General features: G+C 37.1%; 1 protein-coding gene across 1 annotated transcript in view; it reads right to left on the bottom strand.

Moving 5' to 3' along the window:
- ARID2 (AT-rich interaction domain 2) overlaps positions 1-19,318 on the bottom strand; it is a 202,198-nt gene extending 182,880 nt beyond the window's left edge. The window contains exons 1-3 of the mRNA XM_018047898.1: positions 19,079-19,318; positions 18,871-18,964; positions 17,706-17,803 (exon numbers count right to left, since the gene is read on the bottom strand). Of these exons, the coding sequence (XP_017903387.1) occupies positions 17,706-17,803; positions 18,871-18,964; positions 19,079-19,170 (284 nt within the window). The 5' untranslated portion in view covers positions 19,171-19,318. The remainder of the gene's footprint in view (positions 1-17,705; positions 17,804-18,870; positions 18,965-19,078) is intronic.

Consider the following 19,574-nt stretch of genomic DNA (forward strand, 5'->3'; position numbering starts at 1 on the left):
TCTCCAGGCAAGAATACTGGAGTGGGTTGCCCTTCCCTTCTCCAGGGGATCTTTCTGACCCAGGGATCGAACCCAGGTCTCATGCATTACAGGCAGATTCCTTATCATCTGAGCCATAAGCCTAGCTCAGATGATATTAACAGTGCTCATTATTTTCCCCTCCTATTTTCTAGATTGTGTACAATGAGGATGTGTTACTAAACTATGATAATTTAAAAAAATTAAGTTTATCATTTAAACAGTATGAAACTTGACATCTGATAGGTTCTCGTAAGTATCTGAGTAGGTATCTGCTACTTAAAGCCTTAAAATTTTAGATCTGAAACTTTAGATACCCAAAATATTGCTACTTATCACCACCTCAAGAGCTATGAAACTCGTTGGTACAAATCCTCATTTTTCACCAACTATTAGCCTTCTAACATGTCATCCGTTCCTATCATTTCATGGCAAATAGATGGGGAAACAACGGAAACAGTGACAAGCTTTATTTTCTTGGGCTCAAAAATCACTGCAGATGGTGACTGCAGACATGAATTTAAAAGACGCTTGCTCTTGGAAGAAAAGCTATGACAAACCTAGAAGGCATATTAAAAATCGGAGACATTACTTTGCTGACAAAGGTCTGTATAGTCAAGGATATGGTTTTTCCAGTAGTCATGATTAGATGTCAGAGTTGGACCATAAAGAAGGCTGAGTGTTGAAAAATTGATGTTTTTGAACTGTGATGTTGGAGAGGACTCTTGAGTCCCTTGGACTGCAAGAAGATCAAATCAGTCAAACCTAAAGGTAATCAACCCTGAATATTGATTGGAAGGACTGATGCTAACGCTGAAACTCCAATACTTTGGCCACCTGATGTGAACAGCACACTCACCGGAAAAGACCCTGATGCTGGGAGAGATTGAAGGCAGGAGGAGAAGGGGATGATAGAGGATGAGATGGTTGGATGGCATCACCGACTCAATGGACGTAAGTTTGAGCAAGTTCTAGGAGATAATGAAGGACAGGAAAGTCTGGTGTGCTGCAGTCTACGGGATCGCAAAGAGTCATTATCTAACATAGCTGCTTTTACTTATTTACTATCTGTCTCCTTTAGCTCCAAAGGGGAAAGATTTTTCTGTTTTCATTATTGACATATGTCTAGTGCATAGAATAGTGTCTGAGAGATGATAAACGATCAGTCATTATTCACTGAACCAGTAAAGAGCAATATTCTGTATTGGTTAAAAGTTTGATCTCTGGTGGCAAAAGACCTGGATCAAATTCCAGCTCCACCACTTTGTAGTTGTGTGACCTTGTGCAAGTTACTTAACTTCTCTAAATCTTAGTTCCCTCATCTATAATGAGGTTGGTGTCAATCTTTAAGGTTTTGAGGATCAGAATAATGCAGGTTAAGCAAAATGCCTGGAAAAGAGTAAAGTTCAGTAAGTGTTAGCTATTATTATAATGATAATTAACATGCCATGCCTGACCCCCAAAGTGCCTCCAACATTCCCAGTATCCAGTTCTTCAGAAATAGTGGTTATTTGCAAAATCCTTGGATCTTCACATGATAGTATGAATAGTATGAACAAAATCAGTAACACTCTGTTATCCACTCTTTCCTTACACAGGATTCTATTCTATTTTAGCTTATAAAATGAGATAGAGACACATTAGTGTCTATTTAATCTAAAAAAAAAAATTAAGTGCTACATAAAACTGCACAAAATGCCACATTAATCACAATGCTAATTTATATTCTACAGCTAGAACTGACTCCTGGTGCTTGTTTCATAAAACCACACAAGAAAAGGTTATGCTTAAGGCGACATCAATGGCATACTAAACTACTAATTCCGTTTAGAATTTTTCAATTCATTCAAAATTCCCCAAATTCAATTTCTCATTTGCTAAGAGGCCCACTGTACCTATCTGAGTTCCTAAGAACCTCCCCAAGGCAGGGGATCTGATTCAGTCCCAACTATAATGCATCAATATTGAATTAGTAGCTTTAAGATTACTTTAGCATTACTTTAAGATTACTTTTAGCAACGATAAAGGTTTTCCCCCTTATCTGTAAGAATAGGAAAATGTCTATTTTGTAAAGTTGTAAAAATCCAGTAAGATGAATATTTGTAAAAATGAACTCTACTATAAACTATACTACAGCACACATCTTATTGTAAAAAGATACATTAAAAGATTTTAAATAAAAAGCCACAATCCCACAACTACCCCAACCATTTTCATATTCCCTTCAGGAGCTTGTCTTCATACACTTTTTTATAAAGATGAAATCATGTGTACTTCAGAGAAAACAATATAGCACCCTTTTTAGAGCCAGATGGCCCAGGTTCAAATACTAGCTCCTAAAATTACTGTGTGACCTTGGACAAGATTCTTAAACTCTTTTGTCCTATTTTCCCTTCTATAACATCAGTATAATAGTAACAGTACCTATGTGATTGGGAGGTATGAAGAAGAAATGAATTACTGTAAATCATTTAGTATAGGGCTGGGCACAGGCCAAATTCAATAAACAGGTAAGAAAAAACAAAATCCTGCTTTTTAAAAACTTAAGATGATGTCATAAAACCAAAAGTACATTATTATCTAAAGTACCACAGAAAGATTCTTCAAAAGGATCTCTAGGATACTTTACCTTGACTAATTTTAAAATAAATCTCCCTATACATTCCTTTGTTTAGATATTTTACAATGTATAATAAAATTCATCTATTGCTTCATACTTCCAGTAGAGGTCTCCATCTAAAAAATAATGTATCCGACTGAAAACTTTAAATTAGTATTTCTGGTTATTAAAAAAAAAAAAAAGTGGCCAGCTTTACCAAATATGTTAATTTAAGTTTTTCCAAGAAAGACATTTAAAATAGGGAACACTTAGAGAAAAAGCGACTTTTTCCAGTGATTGTTATTCTGTTGTGGGCTTTCCAGTAATACTCACCTCTCTTACAAACATAATCCTCTGAACAGGAAAGAGAAAGAGATAAGACTGCAGGATACAAATGATAAATCACGTGCATATTTATCACCACCCCCAGACAACAATTTAATACCTATGCCTCACAGACAGTGTAAGTCAGTAAAATCATCTTAAAGTAAAGGTCATGTTTTGTAGTAAAAAAGAAAGCTCCACAACCTTCTGCATGTATTCCTTTTAAATCACAACAGAGTAGTAAAGGCAGCTCTGAATTGGCCTCTACATTCCCCCTCCCATCATTCAGGAATAGTGATGTAAAACCAGTCAATTATCCTCATTCAGGCCCACCAGGAAAAATATCCTTGTTTCTACTCTACCAAAAAGCCTGGGGCTAGACCACTACTTAAAATCCCTTAATTCAAAATAATGTTATGAATTGATAGACTCAGTAGTCATAGCCAATGGTTGTTAAGTACATAGTTCTTACTCCTATTCTTAGGAATCTAAGTTTTTAGGCTCCTCAAGCAAATCTGCATATAATATTTAATGTCTATCTCAACTTAGCTCCTTTAAGCTATAAAACTTAAATGTACAAGGTACATATCTATAAATTTGATATGATCAAAAACTGACCAAGAAATTACCAACCAATTTGCTTGAAGCTAATAAATAGTTCTGTTTGTGTGCACGCACACACACACATACTTATTTAAACTAACCCCCATAGTTTATAAACAGGGGGATAAAGGAGGAATGCTCCAAGCAACTCTCAGAATTAGCAGGACTTTAATATCCAAATTGTATCTAATTCTGAGAAGCAAATATACAATGTAAAATATAACACATTTGATTTAGTGATAATGGATTAAGATTTCAGGTTGTAACTAAAGTGTGAATTTGCTTTTCATCTCCTCACAGTAGATAACCTATAAAGATAACTTTTAAATAAAGACAATTACATCTTATGTTGAGAATATAAAAATCAAACCACTATCAAATCATAGTTTATCCTAGTCTTAATAACATAAAAATCAACCAATGAATTAAAAATATTAATAAAATTATTGTCTTGTTTTTGTATAAAAAGTGATGCAATGGCCAGCAAAGAATAAAATAGTTAAGAGTTTTTAACGGACAAATAGACAAAGGTAATGCAGATGACATCACCCTTATGGCAGAAAGTGAAGAGGAACTAAAAAGCCTCTTGATGAAAGTGAAAGAGGAGAGTGAAAAAGTTGGATTAAAGCTCAACATTCAGAAAACGAAGATCATGGCATCTGGTCCAATCACTTCACGGCAAATAGATGGGGAAACAGTGGAAACAGTTATCAGACTTTATTTTTGGAGGCTCGAAAATCACTGCAGATGGTGACTGCAGCCATGAAATTATAAGACGCTTACTCCTTTGAAGAAAAGTTATGACCAACCTAGATAGCATATTGAAAAGCAGAGACATTACTTTGCCAACAAAGGTCCGTCTAGTCAAGGCTATGGTTTTTCCAGTGGTCAAGTATGGATGCGAGAGTTGGACTGTGAAGAAGGCTGAGCGCCAAAGAATCGATGCTTTTGAACTGTGGTGTTGGAGAAGACTCTTGAGAGTCCCTTGGACTGCAAGGAGATCCAACCAGTCCATTCTAAAGGAGATCAGTCCTGGGTGTTCACTGGAAGGAATGATGCTAAAGCTGAAACTCCAGTACTTTGGCCACCTCATGCGAAGAGTTGACTCATTGGAAAAGACCCTGATGCTAGGAGAGATTGGGGGCAGGAGGAGAAGGGGATGACAGAGGATGAGATGGCTGGATGGCATCACCAACTCAATGGACGTGAGTTTGAGTGAACTCCGGGAGTTGGACAGGGAGGCCTGGCGTGCTGCAATTCATGGGGTTGCAAAGTTTCAGACACGACTGAGCGACTGAACTGAACTGAACTGAATTTTCCTCCAAAGTTATCATTTATTATTTTAGCCGATTTTTATTTATTTGTTAAACTGCTGGAATATGAGAAATATTCACATTCAAACATAAGCTACAAAATAAGGTTTAAAATTTTTAAAAATCAGTATTAGTTCCTCTCAGTTATTATCTGCTATTATAGATTTTAAAAAATCAAACACTAGTGGATAAACATATGAAGGATATCATTAAATCTGACTTTCAAGTCTAACAGTATTGTTCCTTCAATAAACAAGCATAGAAATACTATTAATATGTTAGTAGAACATATAGACTTAGGACTGCATCAAGGGGACTTTCCTGGTGGTCCAGTGGTTGGAGATCTCACATGCCTTGTGGCCAAAAGAAAGAAGACTGCATCAAGAACACACAGCAAGCAGTATCTTATTCAACAGGAAAATAATAGAAACATAAAACCAAGGTCAGTATCAACACAAGGAAAAGACGCCCTCATCTCCCCAACTATTTAAAGGTGGCCAACCAATATAGACAAAAGAAAATTATTAAATGCATAAAATTTAGAAAAAAAGTAAAGCTATCCCTTCTTGCAGATGACATATTAGTATGTCTAAAAACTTTCTTAATCAATGCTAACTAATACAAATGGCAAAAAAATTGAGTAAAGCACCAGATTATAATAAAAAAACACAATAACTTTCATATAAATAAAGAGTAACTACTGAGAAGATACAATGGAAAACTACACTTACAATAGGAAGAAAAATGATAATATACTCAAGAATAAATTTAAGAAATGTTAAAAACCTATAAAAGGTAACTATTTTATAAATTCCTGAATGACACAAAAGGATTTGAATAGAAGACTTCTGTTTTTCCAGGATAGGTAAACGCAATATCATCATTTCCATTCTCCTAAGGTAACTGTTTTTAATTTAATATGATCCCCAATTTTTTTAAAAAAAGCTTTTTTCTGAAACTAGAACAAATTAACACTAAAAGTGGAAGTGAAAGTCCCTCAGTCGTGTCTTCACTCTTTGCAACCCCATGGACTACAGAGTCCACGGAATTCTCCAGGCCAGAATAGTGGAGTGGGTAGCCTTTCCCTTCTCCAGGAGATCTTCCCAACCCAGGGATCAAACCCAGGTCTCTCGTATTGCAGATGGATTCTTTACCAGCTCAGCCGCAAGGGAAGCCCAAGAATACTGCAGTGGGTAGCCTATCCCTTCTCCAGCAGATCTTCCCAACCCAGGAATCCAACCGGGGTCTCCTGTATTGCAGGTGGATTCTTTACCAACTGAGCTATCAGGGAAGTCAACACTAAAGTTCATATTAAAACAACGATCACCACAAAATTCCTGTTAAAACAAAAAAAGAACTGTGAGATGAGAATGGCACTACCAAATATTAAAACATGCTATATAAAGTCACAATGATTACAATATAGTGAGATACTATTTCTTAAATCCCCAGATCAGGAAAACTTCAAAAGCTTGACAAACATATGGCAAAGCGATGGGAAACAAGCATTCTCATATACTGCTGATGGGAATGCAAAATAATTCTCTCTTACCTGGAGAGAATCTGCTGGGAATTTGGCAGTACTTAATACAATACATATGCATTGAAGAAAAGTTATGACCAACCTAGATAGCATATTCAAAAGCAGAGACATTACTTTGCCAATAAAGGTCCATCTAGTCAAAGCTATGGTTTTTCCTGTGGTCATGTATGGATGTGAGAGTTGGACTGTGAAGAAGGCAAAGTGCCAAAGAATTGATGCTTTTGAACTGTGGTGTTGGAGAAGACTCTTGAGAGTCCCTTGGACTGCAAGGAGATCCAACCAGTCCATTCTGAAGGAGATCAGCCCTGGGATTTCTTTGGAAGGAATGATGCTAAAGCTGAACTCCAATACTTTGGCCACCTCATGCGAAGAGTTGACTCATTGGAAAAGACTTTGATGCTGGGAGGGATTGGGGGCAGGAGAAGAAGGGGACGACCGAGGATAAGATGGCTGAATGGCATCACTGACTCAATGGACGTGAGTCTGAGTGAACTCCGGGAGTTGGTGATGGACAGGGAGGCCTGGCGTGCTGCGATTCATGGGGTCGCAAAGAGTCGGACACGACTGAGCAACTGAACTGAACTGACTGATGCATTTACTATTTGATTATGACATCAATCCACACTTTTGCAATTTACTCTGTAGATACATCTCCAAAAATTTGAAAATAGCTTTGTATTGGCTACTAGATTTGCAGATTATTCATATGGCATTATTTGCTATTGTAAAATACTGGGAACAACCTAAGTGTCATTATATAGGAGACTAGACATATAAAGTAAGATATATTCTCACAGGGGAATACTATGCAACTGTAAAAGGGGAGATTTTATAAATTTACTAATAGTCAAGGTACACTAAATAAAAAAAAGCAAAATAAAAAGTAGTGTGCATTCTTCATTCTAAAATGCGGAACCAAAAATACATGTATGTATCTCCTTACTTTCATAAAACAAAACAAAACAAAACAAACCAGGAAGGATAACCAGAAACTGTGTGCTTGGTTACCAACAGAGCATGGGCAGGAATGGGGCAGAAGTGGTAGGGAAGAAAGTAGGGTAGAGGGTAACCTCCAAGTGAATCTTAGTTCAATTCTGATTTTACAATCTTATTAAGGGTTTTACATATTCATAAATAAAACTAAAGGAACAAATAATGGGGAAAACAGAAAGCTGAATACAAAAAGAAAAAATATGAACTTTAATGTTCTAACTGAAAACAATACCCAGAAAAAAAGAATTCAATCACTGTGAATTTTTTAACACAGTTATTAACTGATATAAGTCAGTCTGAATATAAAAAGAAATGCAAACAAATCTGCAACTCTACTTCACAGGTTTGTTGTTTGTAGTTGTATGGGTATAACGATTCTGAAACTATTCTCTTTGTGTTACAGAACTAACAAGACAAATACACTGGTCTTGGAAACTTGTGTTCTAAAGACAGTTGAAGGAAGGTACATGGAGTGGAAGAAGGCAAGAGAAAACTTGTGCAGACTTAATTAGAGCTATCAGTATCGCCTTATGATTTGCACAACACGTATATTTACGTTTAAAATAAGTAAACTTTCTAACTTTGTCCTCTGAAAGGGCCTGGAAGAAAAAATAACCCAATAACACTGAGCACATCTACTACCCAGTTCTTGGATTCTATATACCATTCCACACCAAAAGGAACCAGGACTTCTAGAAGAAATAGCTGATGCCAGAGCAAGAAAAGCAAAACAGAGTTGACTCTAGAAGATCTTATTTTGTCAGAATGCAAGAAAGAGCTAAGAAATAATAATAACTTGTTAAAAAATACAAAGGAGGCAGCTTGAATGGGCTCCTCTTGGTCAAACTTCAGCAGCAAAATATAACAGACTTTAACCCATTGTATAATATAAATTCTTAATAAACAATAAACAATATTTTCCTTATCATAGATTGCCAACTAATGTAGATGAAACGATAAAATTAGACAATATCATATAGTCACCATAACTGATTCAGACAAGATTCATCAATGGATATTTGAACTACTGGGAAAAGTGTGATGATGAGCAAGATATTTACAGTCTCAAAGTACATCTCCAAGGGTTACTGGCTGATTACAAAAGAGAAAATGGAAACTACAGTGGAGAAACCAGGAGGACACCACCTTAACCAAAGCTATTATTAGCAATAATAGGACAAAGTAACATCACATGCTTCCTGCCAAAAATGCTTAAGCTAAATCTAATCCTGAAAAATACCTCAGAAAAATCCAAATTTTATAGTACAGTTGGCTTTTACTCTTCAAAAATGGTAATATCACACAGAAGACTGGAGAACTCAAGATGTGACAACTAAATGTGATACAAGGTAACAGTTCAGGGATGGGCTGGTATGACTGCTATAAAAGACATCTTTGGGGCAACTGGTAAAATTTGAACAAGATTTGTATGTAATACAAATAATACAACTATTTTTATGTGGCTTTCTGAAACTGATCATTACACTATTATTACAATAATCAAATACAGAAAACTTAACATGAATATAGTCATATTATCAGTATCCCTGATGGCTCAAGTGGTAAAGTACCCGCCTGCAATGCAGGAGACACAGGTTGATGCCTGGGTCAAGAAGATCCCCTGGAGAAGGAAATGGCAACCCACTACACTATTCTTGCCTGGAGAATCCCACAGAAAGAGGAGCTGGCAGCCTACCACAGTCCATAGGATCACAAAGAGTTGGACACAACTGAGTAACTAAACATGCAGGCGTGCATGCTATTAGTATAACGTCTTTGTTCTTAAGTAATATACACTTATATTTAGGAGGAAAGGGCAGTGTAACTGTAATGACAGCAAATGATCAAATGACAGCAACAAAAACAATAATATGTGTACATACATATACAACATCACATATAAAAAGGAAACAACAAAGCAAATACGGCAAAATAACAATTGGTCAATATAAAGTGTAGAAAAGAATGTACATATAGACAGCAAAAAAAATTAACAATTTTGAAAAAAGAAAACTTGGGAAGAAAAGAAAATGATAGGTTTAATATTTCTCTCTCAATCAGATTCTTATTACTATATTAATACACTGCAGTGTAGAGCTACCAGGAAAAACTACTCAAAAATTCAGAAGTTTGACTTTTTAATGGTGTAAACTAAAAAGATTATACCAAACCACTTAAACACTCTTGACCTATTACTTGTGAGTACACTTGGAGGCACAGCCTGCTAAGGTACTAAATATTGTTTATGAAATACTTAGTGGTCTGATCTGAGCTCAAGTACTTTGAAAACTCACTTGATCTATGAACCATTATGAAAAGTGTGATCAACTTGGGCATTATTACTAACACATTTAAATTCAGCCCCATTTCTAAAGTACTACAGGTTAGGGACCAAACTGCAGCCTCGTTTTTCTCCTATTTTAATAGAATAATATTCCCACTGACCTCATATTAACATAAAATACTTAAATTAACAGTTTATTTAAAATAAGCAATTGGCTAGGAGAGGGACAAAAACAAATCTCACCTGAAAACACCTCCCCATGAAAGATGTGTATAACTATATAACCATCATCTCTGTGCAGAGCCCAGACCACTGAACACTGCAAGTAAGAATTTACCAAGTACAGCAGTGAAGAGCTCAGAAAGAAAGACCAGAAGTAAAGACGACTTGCCACATATCACAACAAGGTATATATTCAAACAGAAGATTCTTACACAACTTTTTTCAAATCCTACTTCATAAAAAGCAACGTATTGGTTTGGTCCCTTTATATGGTAATGAAAAAAGTCATTTATTAAAAGAAACAAAAGGTAAACATTCCTAGGTCATAGAATATACTCAAAGATATTTAACAACTGTGGCTAATGTAGGATTGTGTCCAAGACAATGCTTTGTAAAATGTTAAAGTAAGTCTACAGCCAGGGAAGGGAATGGAAACGTAACGGGGAGAAAGTGCGGTTTGAAAATACATAAAATAAACCTTACTGAGTGGCAGTTATGGTTGATGCTTAGAATTGAAAGCTGGATATAACCTACAGCCATTTCTTTTTTAAATAGCCCATATGCTCCAGAAGAAAAGAGTTTGAGTGGTGTAAAGAATTTCTTTTCTAAGTGTTATTTTTTTATGAGATTAAATAACAGCAATTACTTCTGAAATCTGAAATGATAAAACTAAAATCTTACATATGAAAATGGTTTGAAAAATGAAGATTAAGTGCATGAAACAAAATATGCTATTACTAGTATTGTTATTTTTAAAGGAATTTATACAATATAAGTTAACTCCCCTAAGCAGTATTGGCATAGACCAACAAAATCCTCACAAAGAGGAAAAAGCATTCACTAAATTCAATAAAATAAATGGCATTCCATTTGGGGGAAATATTACAAAAGTCCTACTTTTTAAAAACACTAGATATTAAGAAAATTTTATTTTTAATTAATTTTTAAAAATCCAAATTAGTATACAAATACATTTAGGATAAGTTCAAATTGGTAGTTCATTTATCCTTTTTTCATCCCTCAACTGAAGTGGAGCCCTTGGGTTACCCTCTCTAGAGTCCAGAAACAAAACAGGCTGTATCCAAGCTCTGCTTAGAGATGACAGGTGCAGCTTGAGCAGGTGCCCCTAGACCAGGTGTCACCTACAGGTTTTGTTCTGGATGCAGCCCTGGCCAACATGTGGACGCCAAGTGAAACCAGTTATATCAGCAACTAAATCGGTTTAATTACAATACTTAGATCAGCTGCTCTCAAACTTCAGCGTGCTTAAAGAATCACCTGGGGCATACTTTTAAAAAAATACAAGGTTTTATTTAGATCATTAATACTTAAAAACCCTGATCAATCTTAACACCACTAAAACAGGACAACTAAACATTATATGCCACATAATGTGATGAAAGCACAGCACTACCTGTTAAAGAATGGAGAAAGAAACAGCAACCCACTCCAGCATTCTTGCCTGGAGAATTCCATGGACAGAGGAGCCTGGAGGGCTACAGTCTATGGGGTCCCAAGAGTCGGACACGACTGAGGGACTAAACACACACATACCTATCAAAGAATGCCTAAAATACTAAACTTGAATTTTTTGAACATTTAGATCTAATGTTAATAGTTTTTAGGAAATGGATTCAGGGGATAGAGGAACAGGTTAATTGACACTAGAAGGAAGTAGTGAACCAAATCCAGAATTTAGGGCATTCTAAGAAAGATCTCCTGGAGAAGGAAATGGCAATCCACTGTGATATTCTTGCCTGGGAAATCCCATGGACAGAGGATTAGCCCTGGTGGGCTACTTCCGTGGGGTTGCATAGAGCTGGACACGACTTAGGAATTAAACAACAAAGGACAACTGACCCCATTATTTTAATAAACCAATGGCATGACAAGAAAAGGGAACCGTCAAGAGACTAATGAGATAAAAGAACCAAAACAAGAGATTTAGCCCCACCATAAAATTCTCTTGCAGGAAGATGGGGGAGACCTGCAAACACTGACTTAGATATTAATGGAAGTATGAATCTAGCATTTGGGGGCAATAATTTATAATGCAGCATCTACTCCTAGATATCACTAAGAGATTTCAGTTCCAGCAATAGATTTTTGCATTATACGTAGTCATAAGGAGCATATATAATGAAGAATTGAATTAACTTTGAATTCATAGCATAATGAATACTCAAAAAGTAGCCAAGCACAAGTGATATTTTTTAAAGTCTGAAACCAAAAAAATATATGTTAAGACTCCATTTCAATAACAAAGTTTTTCGAAAACACACTAATAAAATTCACAAAATCTGAAAGTTACTGAGAGTGACAATTTGCTCTGAACCATCTGTTTATTTCAGGTCCCCCAAAAGTTTAATTTGCTAAGAGAATCCATTAATAAACTTTAGGATAGGTAATCAATATGAGCATCGGTCAACATATATACATTTTTGTGTACTTCTGACTAAAAAGAATCAACCTGCCTACTTACTGGGCTCTACTATGGATAACTGAACTAGCCATGTTATTTACATTTATTTTAAATTCTAAAGCCAATACTTCTGCTTTCCATAAAAATTACAATTTCAAACCATAAAATATTTGATGACAATCTGTAATTCTAACATCTCTATTTTTATCTCCAGGAAGTTTGGTCCTTAAACCAAAAGCTACTTCTAAACAGCTTTCCCTGAAATCAAAATTCATAATTATGACCTCTGTTTTTAAAATGGTAAAACTGAAGCATATACCGACTTTAGCATAACTATTACATTTCAATAAAAATAATTACTATACCACAAAACACAATGATTCGGCTACCTTTCTCTCCTTGGCAGTGAACACAAGATACTTTTAATGTCCCCTATTTGAACAACTATTTAAGTGTTAACAATATAATTTTGCACAGCCATTGATAAACAACTTAATAGCTCCATAAAAATCATTTAAATCTGTATTTATATAAGTCTATATAAATACACATAATTACTTCTCATTTCTCATTTTCCACACTTAAAATTTTTCTTCCTTAACTCTCATTTATTCTAGCTCAGGTTCCCAAACTGTGCTCCACAGAACTTAGCAGGTGTTCCTCAAACATTCCCTTGTGATGAGTGGTGATGTTTGGGAACCACCATTTACTACAGGTGGCAGGAGGGAGTTAATAGTGTTTCTCCAAATTGTCTTAAGATCCACAAGGCACAGTAACCAAATAAAGCCTCTATGAAGTCCCTCAGTAAAGTAACACAAATTTAGCATTGTTGTAATGCTCATATTCATTTCACTTTTCAAGGACATTTCAGGGAAACAATTGTCTCATATAGCACAAATTAGGAATGAATCTCCACTCTAACGAAATACCCAAGAGTGTGGTGAGGATGGTGGTGGCAGATCAAAAAAATAGAGAGAACCCCCCCCACCACAACTTCATATGTCCCAATTCAAACAAACTTTATTTTTACTAGTCAACTTTAGTGGGACTATACCACTCAAGAAAATGCCCAATAAGCAGCCTCCGCACAAATAATAAAAACGCTAAATACTTTACCTAAAAACATATATTGAGTGCTTAACTCACTGACCAGTGCATTTAAATTTCAGTGTATTAAAATGTATTTCCTTCCTTTTCCAACTTCCAATATAATTCCATTTCAGGTTATAAAATATTCTCAGAAGTGATGTACTTCTCTATCAAAGTTACAGTGGATTTCACACACAACCAAACTGAAAACACTGAATCCATAACAGAGATGAGGTAGGATTATAAAAAAGTGATTCTCTTTAGAAACAGACATTTTTACTTAACGGCTAAGGCAGAAAATTTTAATGCAAAAAAACATATAAACATTTCTGAGAGTTACAGTCCTTAGTTTGCATCCTCACTGAAACTATCCACCCTGGAAAGAGTTAAATTTATTCCTACTTGAGGGCAAATTTAAGTTGTTCAGAACATGGTTTCTAAGACACAACACCAGCTTAGCTGAGGTCTGATAAGTCTTTCAACTTTTTCTACTTTCTACTTCTCCTTTTAACAAGTTTACACAACCTCTAAAATGTAACAGAATATCAGATGATATCGAAATAAGATTTGTTCAAAATGAAGGATACAGTTTATAAAAATTAATTTTTAAATGCATATGTAAATAATTTTAGATAGTTTTTCTTCCAGTCTCCATATTACTTTCATTCCTTAAATAAGGAGAGCAAATCACCATTTATCAATTCTATTGATACACAAACTCAATTTATCAATTCACTTAATTAAAATTTTGAAGCATTCTATCATTTAACATCAAGTGATTCCTAACAGGCTTTCTCTTAAAAAAAAAGTGATCTACATGGTAGATACAAACTACTCAACACACAAGTGTATTCATTCTATTTACCTGATAAATGCAGACTTTCATTGCTATAATTTAAGGGAGGGCTTCATCCACCAAGCGGGAAAAAGAAGAATAAATTCACAGTAAAACTGAAAACTCTACAGTTAAGTTTCTGACTATTCCAAAGGTAGGTACATGTAAAACAGTTCTAAGAAAACCAGCAATAGACAGTTTTGTACAACAAAATTTTTTAAGTCCAAGATATCCTACCTCTTTTTCAAAAAGTCAAGTGTTATAACAGAAACATCAAGTTAACCTTGACTATAGCTGTACTGTTGGCATAACTAAGCTAAAACAAAACTGTTCAACTAAAATATCTGAAATATTTACCTAAGTCTTCACATCAAGGCTTTAAATTCTAAACAAAAAGAGCTGTAAATTGTCCCCCAATATTAGCACCAAAACAGAACAAAAATATAAAATTAACTGAATAAATAAAGAACACATTGAGTATAAATACACTCAGGCATAAATTTAACCATAAGTACTTTCCAATTATATTTTAATTTCTTAAAATCATTTGTGACTAGAAAAGGGAATTCATAATTGACTGATTAAATATTACTGAACACATGTCAAGAATACAACTATTTTGTTCAATTAACAAATGCCTCTAAAGCCATTTAGACTTTTCTGTACTTTAACTTCTTCATCTATAAAATGTAGGAAGTTATATCTTCTCTTTTTAAACTTATAAAGATAGTCCAATAATAAATATCTGTGGAATATACTGAGATGTACATACCAAGAAAGGACCTAAGTGAAAACAAAATATATAGACACCATAGATGAGCAATAGCCAGACTTTTAAAAGCCAATGTTAAAACATTCAATTGCATTTTTAATTTTAGACTGTGAGAAATTTTTGTAAACAATCTACAACTGAAAATGTCAGATACAATCAAGCTAACTTTAGGCAGACAATTAAACTCAAGTCTCTATATTTAATGTCTATGCATCAAAATGAAAACAAAAATGCTAGTGTATATACATACATATTTATACATATATATACACACACGCACATATCTATGTGCACACACATCAGCGCATTAGCTTGCTCTTCTTTATTTAAATGTAGTATCATGAAACTACATCATAAAATACCAGGCTAACAACTACCCATCTAATTAATAATGAAACTACAGAAGAATGTCAGCAAATATTAAACTTGCAGAGTAAATGAGAACACATGGAATGACAATCTTACAGAAGTCAAATGAAACAGTCATTCATATTTTTTTTAAATTGGTCCACCTGTGATTTATAAAACACACTGCATTATCTACTCATCAGAAACCACGATATTCAATTCAATATATCAAAGAGGGAACTTGCAAAGTCACTTGATTACTGTTTCTTACTATGCAAAGGCACTCTTATGGTTAAGTAACTGAATTACTGTGAAAGCTTGGCATCCTGTCTGCCAGTTAAGATTTTTCAGAGGAAGGTGTAAAACCCAGCATAATACATATAACTGAGCAATATTACACCACTATGGAAAAAAATCTTCCAAGGTTGGTAGTACCCAGTTTGTGACCAGCATATTTCTTTTGTATTTCTTTACAAGCCATGCAAATCTTCACATGGTTTTATTTTCCAAAACAAATGCTTCAACTTTTTTCCTAGTAGCCTAGCTACAACCCTACAAAAACAAACCTGGAGAGTGACATATGGAGGAAAAACAAGTTTAGCTAAAGACATAGTTCAAAACGTAGCTTCTAATAAGAGCATAAAACTCAAATGTATCTGAGAATAGTGTAAAGAGTTCCAAACAATCTGGAAACTACATAGTTAAAAATGGTACCTATAAGTATAATTAATGGATGATATGATCCAAAGATAGAAATCACAACTGGAAAAACAGTATTTATGTAACTTGTAATAAACTGGGAGTTCTTCAGAAAAACACACATCCCATGAAACATATATATATCATACAGCACATTCTGGATACTGAAATCAATAAATCATCCAATAAGTACTAGATATAACTTTAAAACATGTATTTTAAACGGTCTACAACTCAAATGATTCAATGATTCAAACTTGTTATCAGAAAATCAAGACATGTATTAACAGTACTCCTCAGCATTGTAACTGAAAAAATAAGTATCACCACAAATGAAAAATTCTACTTCTCACCACACTACAAAATCAACAGTTTTGGAGGTTAATTTAGTTTTACTTTGCTTTTCGTGTCAATCCTTTATTTTAAAAAGCACTCTGACACATGCCATCACACACTCACAAGAGATAACTAACCATATTTAATATTTTCTAGACATCTGTGCAACTCAGTAACTACTCACAAAGTTCTGTGAACTCTTCAGCTTCAAGCATGAAGTCAATCTAAGATAGCCAATAGAAAGCACACCTGTGCAATTACTGCATTTCCTATTCCAGAATGCTGAACATAACACAGTATATCTACATTTGGATACTGCATTTGGAACAATGATAAATGCCAAACTCAAATTATACAGTAGCCATACTACCTAAAAAAGGCCATCTTATAACATCATTAAGAAACAAAAAATATGAAGAGCATTATTTTAGTGTTAAGTAACAAACACCAACTAAGGAACCTCTGGTTAACTAAGTATGAAAAATAAATGATGACCTCATAACAATTACAATATGAAAGTGTTCCTAGGAGAAAAACTCAGAAAAAGTAATGCTGAATCACAAAATATATTATCTAAACTATAGCGCATACCAACTAAATAAGAAATGTACTTTGTCAAATAGTCAAAAAAGGGGGAGAATGAAAGAAAATCCCAATTACAGTATTCCATTTTGTAGCATCCCTAATTTTCCTAAATAGATAATAATCCTTTTAAATGTTTTTCAGTCAGTCAAATATTTCTAAAAACATAAGAATTTCTTTAAAAAAAAACAATCCTGGACACTTAAGGCACCAACACACTATGCTATGCATAAATATTCTGAAAAACTACTCAGTAACACGGTTCCACATAGAGGTTTCATTTTTTAACAATATCTTCAAGTCAGAATTTAAAAAGGCAAAGGAGTTTCCAAAACAAAGAAAAAATTTCCCAAGGGATACAAAGTTTCATTAACTATCTTGATTCTTTTACTCAGCATCACCTTTCTGCCCCTCTGTGGATATCAAACAATCAATAACAATGTCACAAAAGAATGTTTATCAAGATGGGGGGTGGGGTGTCACCTGTAATGATTCTGTATGAAAAATGTAAACAATCCTAAAATAGGTGAGGAAAACTTTCACCTTCTTTGAACCTCCCTTGTGGATATTTAATGTTTCTCAGACTGAAATTATTAGAAGTTTAGAAACTGATGTGCAAGGTTTGTTTCTTGCTTGGGGCTTTTCTTTTTTCTTTTTCCTAAAGCAAATCTCCCCATAAATCCCTTATTTCCCAACACTGTTGTTAGAGTCACTACTACTCACCGCAAGTAATACTGTTTTAAAGCAAAGGCAGCGTTAGAACAACTTCTGGGAAAGTTGAACTCTTCCACAATTTCTCCCCACTGATTCTTCTCAGAAACCTGTTAAAAACACAGCCACACTTGTCTGAAAGTGCACAATCCAAGAAAACTCAAACCTAACTCTGAATAAATACCCATTCTACAGAGATCTGCAGATCCCTCAGGAATCGGTGGGTGATTCGGCTCGATCCGTAAGAGTAGCTAAGCAAGGGCTGCTTGAATCACTGTGTTTTCACCCGAGAGCCCTGTATTTAATAGCACTTGTTTTGTTTTGGGGGGCGGAAGGGGGGATGTTGGTGGGTTTGTTTTGTTTTTGAAGCCCGGACAATAACCAATCGCAAGTCCCTCTGTCGCCCCCTTTTAAATCTCAACGCGGTCCGTTTACACTAAAAAAAAAAAAGTTCAAAAGGATCAATACTGTTCCGGACAGCGACGTCCGCAGGTTCTGGGGGGGCCCGGGCCGGGGCCGATTCCGATCCCTCTCCCAGATCTATCCATCTCCATAGGCCCTTCTTTGAGGCCTACAGCTTCTGCCTAGCCTTGAAGCCTAAGATGGCTATTTGGAGACAGGTCCTGGTTTCTTTTGTTAGCTGTATAAACCGAGGGCGACGGGGCCGAGGCTGTGCCCCCGGCTGCCGGGATCATTTCGCAGCCGATTATCGATGTTAAACCTGCCCGCGCTAATTTTGAGTTGCACGAAAACTGCTCTCAGAGTCTGTGTGTCTCTGTGTCTCCGCCTGTGCTAGAGCGGCAGCGGCGGCAGAGCTGACTCGCGAGCGAGCGGGCGGGCGGGCGCGGGGCGGGCGCGGGGCTCGGGCGGGCGCCCCGCACGCCCGCACTCCCCGCCGCGGCGCTCAGACCCCGCCGGGCCGGCCGGGCACCGGGCAGGGCGCGAGCCGGCGCCGGGCCGCCCGCCCGCCGAGCCCCGCGCCCGCCGCGCGCACGCGAGCCACCAGGCCAAAAACAGCCCCGCCGCCGTCCGCCTCCGTGCCACCGGCTGGGAGCGAAAAGAACGCCTCTGGCCCCCGCAGGCCACCCCCCCGGCCCCGAGCGCCCACTCCGGGGTCAAAGGAGACTTTTTGGAGGAGGCCAGCGAGAGGGAAATACAAATTAAAACTTCCACTCACCTTCGCGAATCCGCCTAAAGTAGTGACTCTGGTGTAGAGACCGTGAAGATCCAGCTCCTTCCCACCCACCGCAGGGATTTTTTTAAAAGGCGACCTGCGGGAGAGAGAAAGCCCCGCACTTGTCAGCCGGGACCCCGCGGCGGCCCGAGCGGGAGAGCCCCGTTCGCCCCGGCTCGCCCCGGCGCTGCCCCCCCGGTTCTGCTCTCACCCTCTGCTGTGGTGGAACTGCCGCAGCTCGTCCAGGAAAGCGAGTCCCTTTCTCCGCTCGTCCGGAGGCGCCTTCCCCGTCGAGTTTGCCATTATTTTTTCAAAGGAGGTTTTAAAAAAACCCAGATCGGTGTTTTAAAAGCGCCCCCCGCTCCCAGCGCTTCCTACCAGAGCCCGGAGCCCATTCCTCGGCCGGCGGCGGCGGGGCTCAGTCATGGGCCGGCGGTGGCGGCGGCGGCGGCGGCGGCGGCGGCGGCGCAGGGAGGGAGGGAGGGAGGGGGAGGAGGAGGAGGAGGAGGGGAAGGAGGGAGCAGGAGGCCAGGGGGAGAGGAGGGAAGGAGGGAGGGGAATTTCTAAAAAAGTTTAAAGAAATCGGAGCGAAACTAGAGGGGCAGGCGACTGCCGGATCCGCGCGAAGCCGCGGGGCGAGCGCGGCCCCCACCCCTTCCTTCCCTCCCTCCCGCGGCCCGGCTCTCGCCCGCCTCTCAGCGCCGCCG

Source organism: Capra hircus, chromosome 5, assembly GCF_001704415.2.
Source record: "Capra hircus breed San Clemente chromosome 5, ASM170441v1, whole genome shotgun sequence".
Taxonomy (NCBI): Eukaryota; Metazoa; Chordata; class Mammalia; order Artiodactyla; family Bovidae; genus Capra; species Capra hircus.